We start from the raw sequence: 23,712 nt of genomic DNA, 5'->3' as shown, positions 1-23,712 counted from the left end.
GACTGGATGTATTCTTTACATAATTCGTTTATTTTTGTAAGGTTATGATATGATTGTATCATTTCCTCATCTCTGTATTTTTAATGCAGTCATAAAACTTCATTTCTAGCTAAATAATCTCAATAGGAATAAGAAACAAAGTGAAAGTGAAATCATATATATATGTATATACATATATATATATAAATATATATGTGTGTGTGTGTGTTTGATCATCTCCTTCCATACTTGCATATAGTTAGAAGAGTTTAAGATAGCTTTAGAATTTTATATAATATAATATAATTATAATATATATAATTATAATTATATATATAATATATATATAATATATATTATAATTATATATAATATATAAGTATAATATAAGCCCATGCATAATGAAACAAAAGCATTAAATCCTAATGTTTAGTGTTTAGGTGACTTGTGTATAAAATATATGTAATGAAACACACAGATTTAAAATATAATAACTAATATCCATGTATATGAAAAACTGTGATATTTATCATTTTTCTCTTGACTTAGTAGAGTTATTGTTTCTGTCTCAATCTATTCATCTGAAAATTCATAAATTATTTTTTCTGAACAGCTGAATAATAATCCATTGTATAAATGTATCACATTTTTATTAACCATTGATCAGTTGATGGACAACCAGGTGGTTTCTACTTCTTGGCTATGATAAAGCACTTGTATAAGCAAGTTTCTCTGTAATATATGGAAAATCCTTTGTGTACATTCTCAAGTAGCCCAACTGCATTTTGTGGTAGATACGTTTTCACCTACGGACAAGCTTCTGCATTAATTTCCATAGTAGTTATACCAGCTGGTACTTTCATGAGTTATAAGAAAGTGTTCCTTTTTCCCAGACACTCGCCAGCATCTGTTCTTATCCATTTTATTAATGATGGCTGTTCCTTATTTTTGTAGTTTCAGATTATAATAACTACATTATCTCCTTCCCTTTTCCTCAGTCCATACTCTCCCATGTATATGCCTTGATCTCTTTCAAATTATTGGCCTCATATATTTTGGTTGTTGGTGGTAGTGGTAGTGGTGATAGTGTAGATAGTCAGATAGTACTGACTGAATACAACCAAGACTTGAACAAAGATGGCAGCAATAGACATGTTAACATGGATAGGGGACTTTGGGCCTTTCTGATTGGGGTAAGGCAACATCAAGTAGTTCTCTTCATTTCTCTGTTGGCTAAGGACATTGAATACTTTCTAAGTACTTCTTAGAGGTTTGTGTTTCCTCTCTTACAAAATATTTATTTAGTTCTACATTCCATTTTTAAATTGGGTTGGTTTTTGTTGTCCTGGTAGATAGTAAGGGACCAGAGAGTAAAAAGGTTCTTCCAAGGAAGGGGATATAGACTATAATACTATGGGGGGGGGGTGTAGTTGAAACTAAAACAGGAAGACTAAAGGGTGTTGGATAGTAGGTTATAAGATAGAATATGGGAAAGGATAATTAACAATAAATATCTTTCAAAAATCCATATTGAAGCTACTCTTCTAGTAGCTTCATATAGAATCATACTTCATATAAAAGTGTGGAAGACAATACTTCCAACTAGGCATTATATGCTATCAAATACAATTCCCAGTATGAGAAATGAGTTACATATTTTAAGAAAAGGAATCCCATAGACTCCCAAAATTCTACAGGATATAACTAATGTTATGATATAATCCTCCATATCTTAACAGTAAACCCAGGTTGATTACTGAAGACACCACTTCTTATGACAGAAAATGGAGAAATCTAGCTTCACCCTGACTAGGTAACCATCATACTGCTTGAAGATACTATACACAGTATCATGGGTGAAAATTAATTATTAATCTCAACAAGATATGAACCCTGCAGGCTACAATAACCACTTATATGTTCATTGGTGCAATAGTTACAAAAGTGATAAGGGAAATAAAAATCTATTTCTTTTGGACTTATGGTTTTCTTTATGCTATAGAATCTATATCTGATACTGCTGTTGAGGCCAAGACCTGGAGACTACAAAGGTCATAAGCCTTAGAGAACACACAATAATATTTTATCTATAGATCATAACAGGAAAATGACACCTGATGACATATTACTACACACAGAGATGTGTATCACTCAACTCTCACCAGTGTGGCTTCTTGCCCTGATGATAACTGATCATATGATAACTGATAGAGCAGAAAATAAGAGTCTTCAGAATGCTTAGCCCTGAATAAGATATTTGTAAGACATCCCTGCCCAGTATTCAATGTCCTTAGCCAACAGAAAAGTGAAAGTTAGAACTACTTAATGTCGATGTCACCTAATCGCAACTTGCACAACTCACACTTCCTTGCCTCGGACACTGTACAATTCATAGAGCATTCCCATATAAGGAAGATGGACTAGGTAATAGAGAATTCATTAATTAATTGTGTGGGCTTTTAAACTTAATCAACACATAGCAAATACTGTTGGCTCCAGGAGAAATAATGGATGTGATGCTGTGTAAACTTGATTGCCATAGACTAGGTCATTTTGGGGCACAATTCAATAAACTACAAGAAGATAAAGATGAATATAAAACACAAGACAAGTAAACTGTCCATGTGAGAGTGTTTTATCATATTTTCTATGTGGATAGAAAATTTATGAGTTGAATCAACCAGTATTCATAGTGATCAGAGGAGATAGATTTGAGGAAATATTATTTAATAATAAAAGCTGAAAGTTGCCTAGACATTCCCCATTGAACCTGGATGGGTTATCTTTGTCAACAAGCTTACATATCATAAAGGAAAGCTTCTTTTTATCTATACCCTTGGTTAAAAGCCATAAGTTGAATTGACTCTGTTGCTATCCATCAGATGGTTAATGCCTGGGTATAAACATTGAAGTGTTCCATTCTACTAAAATTATTTTGAGATACCATCTTTTTATCCAGTTCACCCAAATGTTAATGCCTATTGATTGATTGAGATAAATTGAGATAACATATGATTTCACGTGTTCTGACTACAGTTGTGCTTTTGTTTGATTTTTGTGTTTCATACGTATTTCTTAGGACAGTCCATTGGTCTTACAGTCTGACAGAAATGTAACAGTGAACGCAAGAAACCACATGGGGCAGCTCACTGGACAGCTGACAGTCGGTGAGTGTTTGGAGGTAAAGTTTGATCATTCTGTCTTTTATATTCAGTGGTCAATTTGAATTCCATGTAGCTAGATTACTTCTCTAACTCATAGACAGACCTGTCATTGCAGCCCAGTTGACTTGCACATGAACTAATGTGGTCCCAAGTTAGTTAGGATTTCTAAAACTGAGTAGTTATTAGTGTATACACAAACACACACAAACACACACACACACACACAAACAAACAATTTTATAAGTGTCAGTACTTTCAGTTTTGACAATGCTTTTTGTTGAGATTATATATGAAGGATTTAGTTATTGAAATACAAATTAAAAAATACTAGTATTTTTGTTTGTTTACTTCTTTTGTTTTTTGAAATAGGATGTCATGTAGACTAGACTGGCCTCAAACTGACTATGTAGCTGAGGATAACCTTACCCTTCTGATGCAATTGAATACATCTCCCAGATGATGTGCTTACACTATACACAGTTCAATTCTGTGGATTGATCCAGAGGCTTCCTGCTTACTAGCAAACACTCTACCAAGAAACATCCTCAGTCCTATTGGATTTTACTACTATCAAATAAATGTTAATTATTGACATTTATCAAAGCACCATATGTAAATATTTCATTCAGTTTTGTATAAGGAGAAAGGCAAAGCAAAAATCATTTGTAACTATGTAAATTATGCATACTTGATATTCATATATATATTCTGCATTTCAGGATTTATCTACACTTTTTATAGTATGTATGATATACATACGGTACAAAAGAATCAATTTTCAAATTTGAGGAATGAATTACTCTTTTTAGCAATAAATTAATAATAATTCCTAAATTATATGTTTTCACTATTTCTAATTGAATTTTGGAAATATACTAGTCACTTATGTGACATGTATAAGTAGAGATGTTAATTGTTTATACATCCTCTTTGTAAATATAATATATGTTGACCTATTATATGTTTTAATTAAACTAAAAGTTTTAGTTTGTTAGTAGATAACTATTAGTTGTCAAACATATTTTGTCATAAAATATATTGCTTTTTTATAAAAGAAGCCACTAAAATAAATTTACTAAAATTTCAGGAATAAAATATTTCTATGTACTCATAAGTGTGCCTGAATCCTCAAGATCTCACTGTTAATTTCAATAGCAATTGTGACTGTTTCAGAGTAGTGTAAGCTGGCATGAATAACTGGGAGGTTTTTCAAGTCAAAATTTACTCATAGTTAAGAACTCCTAGTAAAAAAGGATCTTTATTGCATTCAGTTCTCCAAAGCTGAAATAGTTCTTAGTGGAACTGTCAAGAGATAAGTTAAAAGCACAGAAACTATATTGCAAAACTACACTGTCAAATAACAGTTACATAATTCCGGCCTGTAGCATGAAGCAGCAGTTTGATTACAGGGTGTATAGACAAATGCCATTTGCATTTCATTTTATGCATGAAAAAGATAAAGGATATATTTTACTTGCATTTTAGCCATTCTAGAAAACTCTGTTAATGTAATGTTAATATTATTCAAATGAGATAAAAGAGAAAAGGAGAGAAAAAAGTAGTTTAACTTTAATGAATACATCATAGCCAATTATTTCAGTGATTAAGTGATCTAAGAAAACAAATAAAAACTGGGGATTTGGGCATACTGTTGTTGACTCCCATATTTTTTTGATTCCTTGTGGCTGTCATAAAAATCAAATGCACATTAACTAAAGAGTGGGCAATAATAAATTAAAACATCTGCTATATCAAGGTATGTTGAGGCACCCTCTTAATCCTACCATGTGGGCAGTTGAAGTAAGCAGATATCTGTGAGTTTCAGGCCACTCCTGTCTATATAGTGAATTCTATATAGGATCAGCTAGGACTACACAGTGGGGCATTTTGTTACATACAGACTTATATAATTAGAAGTCAAAGTGAATCTGGATATCAATCATTTTAGTGAACTCTAAACAAACAACTTACCTTTCGTGGAGATCAAGCTTACCCTTTCCTAAAATGGCATGACACTTAATTTGAATGCTTCTAAGAAAAGTGGGAGTGGTTTTGGTGTTGTTAAGTGAGAGGTCATAGTTCTATGTTGAATATATCATTATTTTGGTGGTGGTGATTGTAATAGGCTTGTATCACAGTGCACTGATATTCTGTGAACGGTTCCATCATGACCTTCTATCATATCATCTTTCTCGTGGTACTTAAGTTACATGGGACACACCATGACTGTTGCCAAGTGTCTGTCACAGATATGTTACACATCATATATTAATATCTCTATCTTGGAAAGATAATTTTTCATCCTATAGTCGCTAAAGGTGAATACATTCTTGCAACATATTCTTGCAATATTCTGTCAAGTTTTGTTTTTAGAAAAAATTTGTTGATATAGGGAACATTTTTAATCCTCTTTCCTCATTTTTTCCTCTCCATTCAGTTTTTGTTTAGTGGTATGGCGTTGATTATAGAGTTTAGGTATGAAAATATTTAATATTAAAATATAATACCTTTAATTCAGCATATAGTTATAGATTATAGTTTTATTCATTCTGCAAATCTAAGATTACCTAACACTGTATTGATTTCCCATAAAAATAAACAGTAAAAGATATTAAATAGTTTTTTTTTTTAGATTTTATTACTCTAATATATTGGAAAGGAAAACTTACCTCAGTGTAGCTATTTGTTCCATTGTGTCCTTCAAAATGCTGTTTAAGAACAAAGCAGAAACTGGTCTACCTTGAGTATTTCTTCTTTATTACAAGCCAACTTTCTTTCTTAGTTCATGTAAAGGAGACCTCTAATATAATCCAGAGATGAGACATACGTGGTATGTTAATTCTAAGGCTGTTGTTCTACATTTGAAATAAAAACCAAATTATTCTCCTTCCATAAATGCATAGGAAATGCAATATACTTATACTTGAATATATAAATATATGTATAGACACATATGCTATATTTTTATTGAATATTATATATATATAATTTCAAATGTTATCCCCTTTAGCAGTTTATCCCACCAGAAACCCGCTATCCCATCCTCCCTCCCTCTAACTCACCCAGGCCCTCCCACCTCACCCCCTGGCATTTCCCTACACTGGGTCATTGAGCCTACACTGAGCCAAGGACCTCTCCTTTTACTGATGTCCAACAAGGCCATCCTCTGCTACATATGTGGCTGGAGCCATGGGTTCCTCTATGTGTACTCTTTGGTTGGTGATTTAGTCCCTGGGAGCTCTGGGGGTTCTAGTTGACTGATATTGTTGTTTTTCCTATGGTTTGCAAACACCTTCAGCTCCTTCAGTCCTTTCTCTAACTCCTCCATTGGAGACTTCATGCTCAGTCCAATGGTTGGTTGTGAGCATCTGCCTCTGTTTTTGTCGAGCTCTGGAAGAACCGTTCAAGAGACAACTATATCAGGATCCTGTCAGCAAGAACTTCTTGGCATCCACTCTAGTGTCTGTGTTTGGTGACTGTATATGGGATGAATCCCCAGGTGGGACAGGCTTTAGACGGCCTTTCTTTCAGTCTCTGCTCTGCACTTTTCTCCATATTTCCTCCCTTAAGTATTTTGTTCTCCCCTCTAAGAAGCACTAAAGCATGGTTTAGATATACTTAACCTATTCTCTTTAAACTTTGGGTAAAAAGTTAACTTGACAAATATTTTTGTGAACTTATTAAGATAGAGGTTTATCTTAAATAGGCTATTTAATATCAGAGTTTGACCATCATATCTATAATTCTGATTTGTCATGGCTCTTTAAGTTTGGAGGAGGTAAGTGAACTTAATTTTCTTCCTCCAAATTTCTCTTCTTAGAATAAAGCTGAAAAAAAGAAATGAGATTGTTGTTGAGAATTTTAAAGACAGCACAACATCCCCAGAGGTCAGAATCCTTGAAGTAAAAACAACTTTCTTAAACAAGTCCCAGGTCAACATTTTCTATTGTTTGATTTATAATTATATTTGTTCTCAAAGCACTTATTTTTTATTTTAAATTTATCTTTATTGGATATTATTTATTTACATTTCAGATGCCATTCCCTTTCCCCATTCCCCTCCCTAGAAAACCCCTATCCCATACCCCCTTTTTGTTTTTGCTTTTATACAATATTTTTTAATGTCAATCAAAGGCTTTATAAGTTTGATAATGCTCAATATCAATCAAAAGAGTAACCTAATACCCAATCTAGATATATCAACTATCTTTGACTGGTGGAGACATGTGAATATCCGCCTCCATGTCTGGCCCCCCTCTCTCTTTCTCTCTCATCACCTAGCTCCTCTTCTCCTCTCCTCCTCTCTGTACTCCTCCCATCTTAGCTCCTCCTACATATCACCCTTCCTGTTAAAATAAAATATTTCTTTCAAAATACAGTTAGAGCATAACTATACCAATTTATGTCAGTAAGGTGCAAGATAGACCTAATACCCAGTCCATCATTTTGTTGACTAAGCAGAACCTCTGTCATCTCTCCTAAATAAAAGATTTAGTTCTGAACCTGGCTTTTTTTTCTTGGCTTTAGAATGAATGTCAGCTGAAAACCATCCTCTCAAACCTTTTCTCTCAAAGTAAATAGCAAGGATTGGCTATGAGACTATAAGTTTTCAACCCCATCAGAAATCCAGAATGACTGAGTTAACTGACATTATTGGAAGCACAAAGCATAGCTTCTAAAACATAGCCAATTTATAGAGACCACTGAACACCTGGACAGTCCCTATATTACAGAATGTTGGAGCATCCAATCTTCAGCCTTCTGGCCCAGGATCATCTGACAGACCTAGTGATGCAGAATTATTAAGGGCTGATTACTCTGTCTTGGCAGATATAATCAGTCGACTATTCTGCAAGTGTGTCCTTTTTGGACAGTATTTTGTCTGTAGATGGAAAGAGGCAATTCTTGCCTAGTGGCTGTCTCACCACAATTGGAATAACTGCAAAGATGCCTTTTACCATCTGTATCTCCTTAGTGCTACCTGCCCTGTCCCTGACTAGAGCCTGTTTTTCCTATTATTTTGATTGTATCAGAACTTTGTGGGGGTGGGAATCTACTTTGTGTATCTACTGGGGTAAGCGCTGGGGCTCAAAATCTGCTCAGTGCTCAAGCTCAGACAGGATACTGCCCGAGTTAGAGCACCTGGGATCCCCATTTTTCCTGGGTTCTTAGAGATTGGGGGCAGAGCTGTCACCCAAGATCTACTCAGTACTCTGGCCCAGACCAGAAGGAACCAGTGTTCCAGGCTGGGAGTGACTTCCTGGATCCTTGTGGGTCCCAGTTACTCCCTGTTTGGGGTGGGCCTTGCTGTCTGCTTACCTAAGATACTGCCTGAGATAGATCACCTGGGATCCCTGCTTCCTCTGGGTTCTTGGGGATTGGGGGCAGAGCTGCCAGCCAAGATCTGCTCAGTGCTCTGGCCCAGACAGGAAGGAACCAGTGTTCCAGGCTGGGAGTGACTTCCTTGGTCCTTGTGGGTCCAAGTTACTCCCTGTTTGGGGCGGGCCTTGCTGTCTGCTTACCTAAGATATTGCTGAGTTAGAGCGCCTGGGATTCCTGCTTCCTCTGGGTTCTTGGAGATTGGGGGCAGAGCTGCCACCCAAGATCTGCTCAGTGCTCTGGCCCAGACAGGAAGGAACCAGCGTTCAAAGCACTTATTTTTGTATAGAAAAAATAGTGTGTGGCTTTAGATATAATATGATCATATTATCCTGATAATATTCATAACTTTCTTTCAAATAATGTAGATTAAGCTCTCGACTACCTTTGTGAAACATATTTGATATGCTTAAGGAGGCGCTATAATGTATTAAAAAGAATAAAGGACATTTCTTTGTGGTAGTGTAATACAATTATAAATTTTAGTTTAATATAAAATTTATAATTTATGGTTTAACAGTGGGGTTCATATATATATATATATATATATATATATATATATATATATATATGCATGTAACACCTAATGAAAAAACAGATCATGAATTTAAAAGAGAGAAAGAAGCAGTATAAGTGAGACTTTAAAGAGAGGAAAAGACAAAGATGTTTAATCATAATCTGAGTGAAACAATAAAGGTATTTGGGCATGTAAGAACTGGAATATAATTCTTAACACTTACTTTTAAAGTGTACTTAAAACCACAAACCTGTGCTTCACATAGCATCTGACATGTTACTATTATTCTCTTTATTTAATTTTCAGTCAATTTGGAAAAATGAATTCCCAATAAATTAGCTTCTGGCCACTGCTAGAGTTGGTGTCAAGGATTATTTACTCGTGTTCTGTATTATTAATTTCCAATTAATCAAATTCAGTGGTGTAAAAAATGCATTAAAACCCTAATTTCAGTCAATCTTCTCAGTCTCAGTTATTATCTGTAATTATTGTGTGATTTAATCATGTGTATCTTAATAGACCTGATTCTATGTCAACAAAAATACTACATACCATTTCCAAGATATTTATAAAAGTGATATGTGTATTTAGTACAATTTTCTTAGGTATAAATACCTAATAGTATATAGGTATAAATATAAATAGTATGATTACGATGGTAGTCATCTTACAGCAGAGTTGACTTTGGCTGACTCAGAAAACTAGAGGAAATTGCTTTGCCTGTCCAGAGAGACTTGAGAGGGATTTCAGAGTCAGAAGACAAGAATAACAACTCACTAGGTATAGAGGTTCAAGAGGTTCAATGAAACTGGTAATCATGTGTACATAGGTAGATTTATCACCAATTCTAATATTAGAAATAAATTCACATGATATATGTTATATACCAAGATGTTCCAGAGAGCAATTTCTAGTTTTAAAAGGAATATAGTTTAATAATGAATTGTATTTAGCCAGGTAAATTCTCTCCATGAGAGGCTGGAGGCAAGTCTCCTGACAACCATGCACACAATACATGTATACACTTCTTGCAACAGATGTAAATGGTCCATGGATTATGGTTTGTGTTATGTATATGATAGTGATTATGATTTTCAGTAGGTCTACATATAAATGATTCTGAATACTTGGCCAAAATCCTAAGCAGTCCTTATGAACAAAATAACTGTGTTTTACTAGAATATCTCAATGGCTGCTCTCTACTACCTTTAAAAGTAAAAAGCTACTTTTAATTTTAGCATGAGAAATTTGTTTGATGAACCTTCTGACTACTTAAATTCCTCATTATTTAGAGTTCCTTAAAAAATGACATTGTTTTTTCTATGCATCATATGTTTTTATTTTCATACATGCAGAATTTTAAAATTAAGAATGTAAAGAAAAGGTAACGAAGTCAGCATCCTCGATATCCTATTTTTCTTCAACTTTTGGCTCTTAAAAAAGATTTTAATTGAAATTTAATCCACAGAATAATTCAACTAGTCCAATTAACGTTTTGTGTGTCACTACTAAATATCAGCATGTTTTTTCCTAGATGAATGGAGAAATATGTAGATGAGAGTTTTATAATAAATATTTAAAGACCCATAGAGTGACATGCAATCTAGTGTTAAAGCAATTACCATGAACACCTGGGAATCATTTAATTGACTGCAGATGGTGTAGGACAGGCAGAAAGTAGAAACGTACATATTACTCTCACACAGAAAATTTATAGTTTTTGTCAATGACTTATTTTGCATATGACTTAGATATATTGGAATGGTCTTGAGCAAATTAATAAGAATGGATATTTTCTATGAAATAAGCTATGAAAATATTATAGAATAGACCAAAAGTGAAAAGAAATACTCTCAGGTTTAATACTACCTGTAAATTTCAAGTGATTAATGGGTTGTTGATTTTGATCATTATTAATTGTTTAATTAACTCATTAATATTAGTTAAGTTGATATGAATTGGTTTAATATTAATTAATCATTCTGGAAAAGTTGTAAGTGGAAACAGATGCCTATTATATTCAAGAGCAAGATGAAAGGATTAGAAATTAGGATGCTTAATTTAAGTAACTCGAAGGAAAGACGCTGGCATTCAGGTTTTGAAAAGTTTTAAAAGAGAATCCTAAACATGTATATTTCTTGTTTGACTTTATATTATTTCAATTATATTTCTATAAATGAATTTACAATCTTGGGTGTTTTCTTTAATCGAAACTTGTTTGGAAATTCAATTAATGGAGAACAAAATAAGTATATAAGAATCTTAGTAACTTTATATTTGAGTAAAAAGAAATATAAGACAACATCACATATAAGAGAACATCACATAAACACTCAAAAGTGCTTATTTCTAATTGTATTACTCTTTTAAAACAGGAGAAATAGACTGTCTCAAAGTATTTTTTTAACTATCCTCCCTTTTTAAATAATAAAAACACAAAATTAAGGAATGTGGGGTTTTTTTTCCTGCCAAAGTTGGACACAAACAAATTTGGGTGGTCACTTTTCAAGCCCTGCCTACTGTCTTTCCAGTTTCCCTGAGCCTTTGTCTAAGATATGGACTGTAGATCTGTTAGCCTTTTTCTAAGAATGATCTGTGTAAATCTGCTAAAGACTGTTCCAGAAAGAACTGACCTCTGCTTCACAAGGTCAACAATGAACAATCTGAGAAAATAGTCCATCCTCTTATGTCAATAGATCCCCATGCTTCCACTGATAGAAAATAGACTGAAATTACCCTCTTTTCAAACAGAATATATCCTTTAACATATAGACTGTGGTAATCTGTCATTCTCAAAGGAGTAAATTGACTGTTTGGGAAAAAGGGCAAATGGAGCAAGTGATAAATGGTACTTCCTTAAGAACTCATCATATAAGTGGCACATTACTCCAAATTACCAGTATTTGTGGATGCCAGTCCCCTTATATATGAATAAAAAGAAATAAAAGTCCCACAGCACAGTGTAATGCAAGAACACTTGCTTAACAGGGGCATTGCCTTAGGATTAATTCTGGTAACTAAAAAAAAAAAATGAATTTGTATATATGTGTGTGTGTGTGTGTGTGTGTGTGTGTGTGTGTAAAATCTAAGTAATTATTTCAAAAGTTATAATGTTGAAAAATGGCTGGAAAAATAACCACTTTCTTAACCTTGTGACAATAGACTATGCTTATTTAAAGAATGATTATAGCTTACCATCTTAGTTTAAATTTTAGGGAGATTTGCACTAAAGTGCATGTAGAAGAATCACAAAGCTTTGCAAGGAATTAAAATGTAGCAGGAGAGAAACAAACTGGAAAATTGTACTTCTGTGCTTCATATTTTACACTTTAAGCTTAATGACTACATAGCAACTGGAATTGAGGAGACTGAAGCTTATCATTAGGCCAAGCTGTGTTGTTAATAAATCTCTCTTTGTAGATCTGGGCTTTCAGGTGCCCTTGTGATCTACACATAGCTTACTCATTAAATTTACAGACCTGTGTTGTTTCTCTAAATAAATTAGTTTGAAAATTCCATTAATGGTCAACAAAATTCACAAGTGTATGAATGTGTGTGTATGTGTGTATACACTTCATACACTTGTGAATATATATATATATATATATATATATATATATATATATATATATGAATAAACTTTCGGAATATACCCTCAGGATTGTTTCCTTTAAATAATTAAATATCAAAGCTACTTGCCAAAGACAGGGAAGAGGGAGATTAACCTTGGGGAGTGAGTGTAACTTATATTAGAGTAGCTCTATTTAGCTTACAGTAGCTGTTCTCTTTTTATTTAAGTTTTTAAAGTTTCCATATATATGTATATGTTGTTGTGAATATGTGCCTCATGTGTTTATATGTGACGAAGTCTGAAGATGGTATAGAAGCTCCTACAGCTGGAGGTTTGAGAAGCCATTAAATCCCAGATGTGGGTGAAAGGAACCTAGTGTGGACCCTCTTCTAGAGCAACAACTGATCTTAGCCTCTGAATCATCTTTTCGGTCTGTTTTCATGAGTAGTTTTGGAGAATTTCAAAGTCAAATATTATGTGTATCAGAAGAATAAATGATATTTGGACTAGAAAATGATCAGAAGAGGAGAAGAAAATGGAATAATTCATATCTCCATTTATTTGCCCTTTATTATATATTTATAATACATAGTTCATAATAATGAAGCAGCATTATAAAGTTTTCTTCTGACTTTCTAAGATTTAATGTGTCTTTCACCTTCCATTTACAATGTATGTAGTACAAGGAATCAAACCCAGGACCTTCTTCATGGAAAGTAATCATTCCATCACTGATCTACAAACCCAGACACTCACTGGCAGCAGCTGCTTCTCCTCCTCTTCCACCTCCTCCTCTTCCTCCTCCTCCTCCTCCTCCTCCTCCTCCACCTCCTCCTCCACCTCCTCCTCCACCTCCTCCTTCACCTCCTCCTCCTTTTCCTCCTCCTCCTCCTTTTCCTTCACCTCCTCCTCCTTCACCTTCTCCTCCTCCTTTCTCCTCCTCCTTTCTCCTCCTCTTCTTCTTCTTCTTCTTCTTCTTCTTCTTCTTCTTCTTCTTCTTCTTCTTCTTCTTCTTCTTCTTCTTCTCCTCCTCTCTTGCTCTCTTGCTCTCTCTTGCTCTCTCTCTCTCTGTCTCTCTCTTTTCTCTCCTCCTCATCCTTCTCCTCCTTCCTTCTCTTTTCCTTCTGCTCCTCCTCCACTTTTTTCTTCTTATATTTTTTTTTTCTTTTTTTCTTCATTATCTGGTCTTTGCTTAAAATTTTTAGCCCAGACTGAAATTCGAATTGCTATCCTTCTACCTCAGGTATAATTATGACTGTGGTGAAATTTCAGGCCAGCACCACCACATCTAGTGAATTAGTGTAGTTTAGTTAAAATATTTAAATAGATTTTAATTCCATTATAATTTTTCTGCAATATTATCACTAGATGTTTGACTGTATGTTTTAATGAAATCAGGAATATCTGATTCTAATTCCATATGCTTGCTTTTACCCTATGCATAAAGTGAATGCTTTGATCATTCTTTCATGGGTTATTTGATTGTTCCTATTCTCAGTTCACATTTATACTATAGGTTTTATAAATGTTTGCAAACACATTAGTATAATAATCTACAAACAGTATTTTTCTTACTTTTACTTTTATCTTACCACAAATCAGCAAGAATATGTTAATTGATCATAATTTTACAAGATATGTTGTCAGACAAAAGTAATCCTTGCAGTTGGAAAGTGGAAGTAGACAGATCATCTATGTAAATATAGGAGATTTGAGACCATTCTATCCCCCCTCCAAAATATTTAAGACTTTACTTTCTCCTGTTGTGCTATTTAGAAAATAATTCCAAGAATAGAGCATGGTGAGTAGCCGTTTTTCCCCATAATTGCTCTGATGAACATCCATATGTTTCTCAAAAACAGATTTCTTGAACACTCAGCAAGTGAGCTGTTAAACATTTTTACATCCTAATAATACTAGAGTATTTTAGATATTTATATCTAGGGAATAAGTCTTTTAGTAATTTATGCTAAAAAGATAACCATGAAATTTACACAGCTTTGAGGTATCATAATCACAAAAATTTAAAAGAGAATAAAATTTATTGAAAATCCTAATTAACAGAATGAATACTAAGCTATGATAATTTTTATGAGGGTACTCTGAGAAACATTTGCCTATACTATACATTTAAATATGTGACATAGAAATTCTAGTCCTAGAATTTTATAGGCTAAATCAAAATGTGTTCATACAACATATATTATTAAGTAAGAGTTTACATCAGTTCTAGGTGAAACTGCCAAATTCCTAAGTCAACTAAAATGTTCAAATGCACCTCAGATGAATACAAAATTACTCAGAGTTACAGGACCACAGTGGAATTGTATGCCAGAATTGGCAGCAATGGCAAATTATAGGAAACAAACAACAGGAAAACCTGTCCATATTATGTTGAATGAAAAATGTCATTTGATAGTTTATATTATATGAATTTTGTTTGTTTTGAGGAGACAGCTTATCACAGTGTATCCTAGGCTAACTTTAACTCACTAAAATTTCCCTGCCTTAGTCTCCCAAGGGCTAGAAACTATAAGCCAGAGGAACTGTGGTTGCAGTATACAGCATTTCCCAAGAAGGAATGAGAAGAGGGTGTCACTCAGCTTCTGATCACTGTTGATGGTGGAAGCCAAGATGGTCTTAAAAGATCTGCTAAAACTTCTACCCATGATTCACCATTCTTAACAGAATTAGAGACAAAACTCAGAGATGGGACTAAATAACAAATTGAGTGCAAATTGTATTGTAGGATGAAAAAAAAAACACACTGAAGAGACAGCAGGTTCTTTTCTTTTCTTTTCTTTTCTTTTCTTTTCTTTTCTTTTCTTTTCTTTTTTTCCCTCGAGATAGTAGGTTTCTAAAGAGACAGTTGTGGTACCTAGGCTTTGGGTAGTTTCTTAACAGCACAGTTTAATGAAATGCAAGATTATACACAGATTAAGCCAAGGAGAATTCTAAGAATGGAATATGTTGGTCTTTTTGTATAGTAGGATTTACTCCCTTTTCTTTCGTGGAAGTATTGGAATTGGCATGACAATATATGATGGGAATGATGAATTTTTCAAGGCTAAAGATATTGATTTGCCATTGTAATGAAACAAAACACAATTGGTGGACACTCTGGTCAGTCACTTTGGTTACAAGTGGTTGGGAAGTCTGTTGGTTGGTTGGTTTGCTTTTCACATGGTGTCTTTTGCAGTAATGTCCTGTGGTTGAGTTCCACATAGTCAAATTCTCCATCTACCAACTCAATGCCTGTCTAGTCTGCTTCACCATTGTGGTTATAAATTATCCAATTCTGATACGTTCATTGAGAATGAAGATTTACCTAGGTCTAGAGTTTCACAATCAGGGTGACAGCATCGGTCTGCTACTATAGAGGCCTCATGATAGAGGCATCACAGGAACAGAAGTACTGCAGGATTGACGGTTTGTTCATACAGCAAGACTGGATGCCACAAAGTGACTAACGACTATCTGTGATCCCAAGACATTTTCATGAATCTTTTCAGGGGGCACATCATCAATGTACCTCATAGTAGGCACTGCCTTATTAACTTTCCACTACTTCCACATTATCACCCTGAGAAATAATCTTCCAGCACAAAACTCTGGGCAAATAATACAGTCAGACACTACCAGAAGGTGCAGGAAATGCCTGTCTATAGAGGAATAGAACAACAGAATTTTCTGGATGGTGAATGGTTGTTCTATAACTGAATATGACGGCATTTACACATCGTTAACAATGATAAAAGTATATGCCAAGAAAAACATCAACTTACCGGTCTAGTATTACTCCTTAAAGGAAAGTGTGAAAGATGAGAATATTATGCATACATTATTTACTAACACGTGAAATCAACGTCTACACTATTTTAACTATTCCCTTAACTTCTGTACTAAGAATTTGCAGTTATGAAACAGAAAGATTAGCATGATTTTGTTTTTAGTTTTTAAAATTCAATGGAAGAATAGATTTTATTGTGAACATTAGGGAAAACATTAATTATTCAGTTAAAAAACACTTACCCATTTCTGTTAATAAAAATATATTGCTAATTACTTCCTTTGGAATATTACTCATCTAGCAGAGTTAGCCATGCACTCTGGGGCCCTTATTAAGTAAATGAGAGTTACAAGAAAATACTACATCATCCTGGCAACTTATCTGGTAAAAGAGTTGGTTCTGAGGAACTAAATTGGCAAATAATATCTACAGAGGATCAGTGCTGTTTCAATGAGTAGCTCACATTCTCAGTGAGATAGAGATTTCATTACACACAGAGAATGACATGCATTTTAAAACTTGTGACCTACTTACTCTGGAGATTTTCACTTCATCATTTTGGTTCAAAGTAGTGCACCATAATGGTAAGGGTTGTTACATACTGTTTAAAGCACAAATAAAAATATCATTGAAAATTTTCTTATGTAAGTATAAGAAATATATATGTATCATACATACATATATATTATACATAGGTACTTAATTTGTATTTATGGGAATATATAATTATGTATATTTAATTATACATTATTCTATATATAAATACATATAATACAATTTTAAAATATGAGTACTTATATAATTTCTATGTACTTAACATGAGACACTGAAGAATTTATCTGCTTAAGAATACTCCTTTGTTGTTATAATCTACTTGACATTCACAGAATAAGCACAACTGATTTGGATTTAATATTTCCTCCAAGATCTAATACTCTTTCAAGCTGCTGGTTTCAATTCTAAACTTTATTAGAAATTTCTGTAACTATACTATTTTATATATCTTTTTAAATTTAATCTTTATCAATTGCTATGTAATTGGCTTTGTTTCAATTTGTGTTTAAAAACATAGCTTTCTAAGTGTGTTTTACCTACATGTATGTATGTATAGCAAATGAAGTGTTTATAAAAAGATAAAGAGATAAAGATAGTATGTTCTGTGGGTGTGTGGAGAGGTATGGGGAAGGGGATGTCTCAGCGGACCCATGTAGAGGCATCACTTCCCATGAGGGACCAGTCACACACCGGTATAGTAGAGAATAGAGTTTATTGAGGACATGGGGAGGGGAGCCAGGAGGGGTTAGTAGAGGGAGAGAGAGAGAGAGAGAGAGAGAGAGAGAGAGAGAGAGAGAGAGAGAGAGAGAGAGACAGGCAGAGGAGTAGAGAAGTAGAGGCCGGGCCATGACCACGTGCAGAGAGAGGAAGAGGGGGGAGAGGACAGAGAGGCAAGAGGGTAAGAGTAAGAAAGAGAGGGTAAGAGAGTAAGAGATTAAGGGAGAGAGGAGGGGGCAAGCAACCCCTTTTATAGTAGACCAGGCCTACCTGGCGGTTGCCAGGTAACAGTGGGGAGGAGCATACCTGGGTGTTGCCAGGTAACTGTGGAGGTGGAGTTTAGACAGAATACTAACATTCCAAATACATACAATTTTCTTCAATAATTCAAATAATTCATATTTCTAGTATATGAAATTCCTCCATTATTTTCGTATTTTTGAATATTTTATTTCCTTAGAATATGTGAATTATTTTTATGTGTGATTATGTTATATTTTATTTTGATTAATTTTACTCTTAAATTGTCATGTCTTCCGAAACGTAGCTGGTATTAATGCGAATGTCACTTTCATTTCCTCAGAAGATGCCATCAGATGAGAGCTGTACCCAAACCATTTGAATGCATGGCTTGGGCTGAGTACAGAGCACTTCCTGTTCTGTCCTAGCCCTATCCCTAGGCCTGGAACCTTCTAGCCTCTGAACAATCAAATTTCTCCAAACCCAGACCTTGAAAAATTCAGCTTCCAGCCTCCATATGATAATCTATGCCCAGAATTTTCCAGCCTCTGACAATTCCTGTTGAATAAACTAACCCTTTCTAGCTCTTTTGCATCTGTTGTTTGCTGGGTTAACTGAGCTGTTCTAACCCAAATTTCTCTCCAAGCTGACTTATTCAAAGTAGCATATCTCAGATTCTCACTGAATTGCTCTTCTTGTCCTCATTCTAATTTTGGCAACTTGGTCTACTTCTCTGGCTCCTTTCTCATTCTCTGTCTCATTCTGTCTTCACTTGTGTCTAGCTTCTGGAAAACTGTCCTGGTAAAGCTGCCACAAACCTTGCCACACACCTTGCCACCTTTCTCTCCCTCATTGACTTAAGTAGCCTCTCTTCTCTGTGTTCTCATGGGAGTTGCATTTATCCTATCTCTGACTCATTCTGAGAAATCTTTCTCTGATTTGTCAGTATGTGTGCATGATCTAAATAGACAACATGTCACATGTGTGTGGACAACCTCCAAATAAAGCTTTCACAGTCTATCACCTTATTCTTCAAATGCACAAAGTAACAAGTGAACAGTTTAATTGACCAGGTCTCAGTGTCATCCATGTTGATTTCAAACTCAGTGTGACTTTACATCTGGGTGCTGTCAAAACCTATCGAGTATTTTATTCTTGATTCAAGTTCAAATGTTCAAAGATGGCAGTGTTAAGGTTCCATTTAGTGCTGTTTAGTTGAAGGTTTTTTGTTTTGTTTTGTTTTGTTTTTTGTTTTTTTGTTTTTGTTTTGTTTTGTTTTGTTTTGTTTTGTTTTTTGTTTTTCAAGATAAAGTTTCTTTGCATAGCCCTGGCTGTCCTGGAACTCAGTCTGTAGACCAGGCTGGCCTCAAACTCAGAAATCCACCTGTCTCTGCCTCCTAAGTGCTAGGATTAAAGGTGTGCACCACAACTGCCTGTCAAAAAAAATTTTTTTTAACTAAGGGAAATAATCAGCTTTCCTTTAGAATGGCATTTTTTTTCTTTTTGCTTCTCATCCATAATCAAATGGTATTTAGAACAGACTGTAAATCTTTTGAAGACAACCTTAGAGTGTGCCAAGTTTATATGCCTTTTTAAACATGGGAAAATATAAACTATATATCAAACTCAGAATTCAAAATTACTATGTTAATAAAGAGAAAGAGAAAATATTGGCAATATGTAACTAATGAAAATTAAATGCACTTTGTGAAATACTTTGTGGTACTTTGTAATATATATATATATATATTTAATAAATTTGTGAGAAAGCGAAAGTTGCATGAGAGGGGTTGGAAGGAGGAGGTAAAATAATTATATTATTATAAATGTTTATAGTGTCACTTGATAAGCACAGAAAATAATGAATATCAAATACCACTTAAAAATACGTTTCATTTCTTTAAAAGGAGAGTATTTACTAGATTGTGAGAAATGTTACTGAGGTAACAATATACTTAAGAAAAAATAGTAGGTTTGAATTAGTTTGGTGAAATTTTTGAAAAAGAATATTAAGTGGCTGTAGATGTAATTTAATAAAAACCATAATTTACACTATGTTGCGGGAAGTATTTAAAAAGATCGGCAGTTCCTGTGCCACTGCCCGCACCAGTGAGCCACATGGCACCAGAGCTCCAGAATCACTCCACTCAACTCACTAAGTTCTCACTGGCAGGTCATTACCATGCCAGCCCTGTGCTTCAAAACTCCCATGCCTTTCTCTCTTGAACTCAGTTGAGTTGCCTTGAGAAGGAAAACATCAATAAATGTAGTTCAGAAACAATGGTAACTCAATCTCTGAGCGCAACAATTAGAATGCTAATCTTGTAAACCAAACCGTATTAAAGGTGAATCCTTGTGGATTTGCCCTAAACAGGGAGACACTAGTCGCTACATCTTGCTCTACTGGGATCCTGTCTGAACCTCTGCTAACCTCTCCCCTGCTTCTTCTCTTCCTCTGTCCAACCCAGAAGTCTCACCTCCTTCTCAACCAGTTATTGGCTCCTTTATTCACTGGGGGATGGTTCAAAAGAAGTCCTGAGTACAGGACTCGTTCCTTGTTCCAGACAGCCCCTCCTGGGAGAGCAGAATTAACACAAAAATGCAAGTGGCACCAGGATCATCCACAACAACACTGCTATCTATTATTTTCCCATTCTCTCTTTGCTATGTCCTTTCCTTTTGGTCATTTTATAATATTTGTGGTAAGGTAATGAAAGTACCATTCTGTAAGACCATGAGAAGCTATAAAATTACATGTTTATTTTTCTCTGTAACTGACAAAATAAAACCAATAATATAAAGAACAATTATGTTATTCTGATTCTTCTTAGATATAATCAGGAAGTGTGTACTTATTGGTGCTCCTGTCTGCCAGTCTAAGATCATGGAAGCTACTATCAGAAACTTTAAATACCTCTCAGATTCACCTTCCCTGCATCCTTCTGTGCTAGGGAAATCACCTGTATTTCTGACATCAAGTTCACATATAACATGCCCCCAGTGACAATCTTATCTGCTCAAAAAGAAAACAGTATAACTTAATAAAAATAATAAAATTGATTGTTCTGACCTTAGTACTTTTATTATTTAGTGTATACATTTCTGGCTATACAAAATGATCACTTATTTTAAGTTTTTCAGAGAAAGTCCATTTCCAAGTGGGAATATTTGGGTGTGGCTTTCAAAGCTGATTTGTTCCATACCATATATCACTTTCAGTCCAAAAAGGGTGAACTATGTTTGTTTCGAAAAAATGTTTGAAACTTGTAGAGAGTGGCAAGATAATCCCCCAAACATGCTTTTCATGTCAATTAAAACAGGATTAATGAATGGATATACCCAAAGAGTGGCTAACACATGATGTACAGCTACAATAGATTTAGGTTATGTTCCTTAGAAACGGAGTAAGACAGCTGCAGACATGCATAGTATAGCAGAATGCTTTTGAGTATTCACAGTCAAGGAGCTAAAGAAGACAAGAGGGCAGAATGGGAGAAGAAAAGTAGCCTTCTCCCCGAAAAGTTATCCTCCAAGTGACATTACAAGGAATAGATCATAAACACATTGCAGGGAAGTGAGCATTAATTCACACCAGGATGGAAGGCAAAAGAAAACAGGTATAAACTGCATAAGCCTGAACCTGATGCTATCCATAAACCATAGGATTTGGCTTAATAGCTTTCTATATTCTAACTATCTGGCTGTAAATAGTATCACACTCATTCTGACACTGAGGTTATTTTCATGATTCAATGAGTTTATGTAGAAGTTCATAGCACATCTAGATAATACAGGGTTAACTCCTGTCATTTATATGATAGTTGTTTCTTGGTGTTAAAGCAGCAAAAAATAGTTTTGTTTGTTCAATATTGTCTTAACTTACATTGCATATTGTAGATGATCAACTAATATAACATTTAATTCTAGCATCTTAGGCTTATTAAGAGTTATAATGATTTGTCAGCATCAGCAGGTGCTTCTGCAGGTCACGACTTTTGAGAAATTGCTGCTGGGTGCTAGGCACAATTAAATTACCCATAGCATCTGGCCCCATAACAAGACACTGACAAGACATTAAGGTTTTATATTTATTTCCTTTTAGTTTTCTGACAAGCTAATGGTTCATTAATTCTGATAAAAATATATTATTCTGGATGTGACTGTTTTAGATGAACATAAAAATGAGTAGCGAATTTAATGTCTCCATCGATTGACTTATCTCACATGAATATTTATTAAACATCTAAACAGCAATCTGAATTCTGTGAGGCATATATTTATTTATTATAATTATTTGTTTCTCCTTATGTTAACTAATAAATATAAAGCAATTCTAGTGATTATAGAGTTAAATTAAAAAATTAAGAAAATCTGACACATGCATATCAAATGCTCAGGCACAGTAATTAGTACAATTTAAGGTTAGTATAAAGGTAGACACATTAAGGCTAACAAAAGATAATAAAAACCTGTAAACACACCATGTACTTATAAAAATGCAATAAAGGACAGGGATGCCCTTTCATACTACTGACAAAATATTCTTTTAAATAAATACAGATGATACTTGTAGAATCAAAGTGTAATTCTTTACAGACTTACACTTACTTTACTTAGACTTTGTATACATGCTGAGGCTGCATCAAAAGTCAAATTGTGCACTAATGGCTTTAAGCACAAAACAATAAACTTTGGAAACAAAACTTCATGATTTGTTTGGGCTTGTTTGGAGACCAACGGTCTTGAAAAATGCTTTGTTTCAGGAGCTGCTGGAAAGAGAGTTGCTAGTGACTTAAATGCACAAAAATAATGTTACCACAAACTGAAAATCCCATAAACGAAAGTGGGCCCATACTGTATCAACCTAAAGAGGAACTAAAGGGCCACCTCACCACTTAACTTTATAAATAAGGTCACCATTGAAAGCTGTATGACCTCTCAAAGTCTCTTGAATTGTCCTGAGAATTAAATCAACCAATACATAGAAGGTGATTTGGTGTTTAGTAAGTAAACACATCAGTCCATTTTACCTCTATTAAATCACTTACTATAATTATTCAATGTTTTGTGTTTATTTGCCAAAATACACTTGGTGCTGGCTTACATTGGAAACTGTACTGAGAATGGAAATACCAACCCAAGGAATAAACCATGAGGGCATCTAGTGGGCATTGCAGGTGATACTCAACTGTCAATTTATCTCCAAATGTCTATACATGGTAAGTAAATAAAATCAATAACTTATACGTTATTTTACAACATATGAATTCCCAGCTCAGAATATTAAATTAGAGAAAGTCTCTGGCTTTTTATGTATGCAAATAGCACATATATAGAACTCGAATATTAACTTGTCCTACACTTTTGTGTCTATAAGAGGGGTTTATATTTCTCTTTTGGCTTTTGTTTCTTCACAGTTCTAGCCTCTCTAGCTTATGTAACTTCTCTTCCCACTGTGTCTCATGAAGCTCAGGCTATCCAGGAACACAACCATTCCAATATTAAGATCTTAGACATGATCTATCTAAACTAGCCAGGGCCACGTGCCATTATTGCAGAGCCTATGTGTCCTGAGCCAAACTCTGATGAATGTATCAACCTCACAAACACTACAATGACATAACTGCACCAAATAACCCTGAAATGTTTGAGCTTCTGTTGTCCCTTTCTTACCTCTCATATGTCTAGTTAGCAAATGTCGCAGTAGTATTCCCCCTTAACCCTTCATCAGACTCTTATAATTGTGTATAAAGTGGGAGCATCTTAGAAGTTTGATACAAACCAAACTCAGCTACATAAT

At 34.4% G+C, this 23,712-nt stretch overlaps 1 protein-coding gene across 1 annotated transcript in view; it reads left to right on the top strand.

Annotated features, from left to right (window-relative positions):
• Sgcz (sarcoglycan zeta) overlaps positions 1-23,712 on the top strand; it is a 363,481-nt gene that overhangs the window by 255,876 nt on the left and 83,893 nt on the right. The window contains exon 3 of the mRNA XM_034520440.2: positions 3,059-3,146. Within this exon, the coding sequence (XP_034376331.2) occupies positions 3,059-3,146 (88 nt within the window). The remainder of the gene's footprint in view (positions 1-3,058; positions 3,147-23,712) is intronic.

The sequence above is a fragment of the Arvicanthis niloticus genome, chromosome 16 (assembly GCF_011762505.2).
Source record: "Arvicanthis niloticus isolate mArvNil1 chromosome 16, mArvNil1.pat.X, whole genome shotgun sequence".
In the NCBI taxonomy this organism is placed as follows: Eukaryota; Metazoa; Chordata; class Mammalia; order Rodentia; family Muridae; genus Arvicanthis; species Arvicanthis niloticus.
This window is presented reverse-complemented; position numbering and strand designations above follow the sequence as displayed.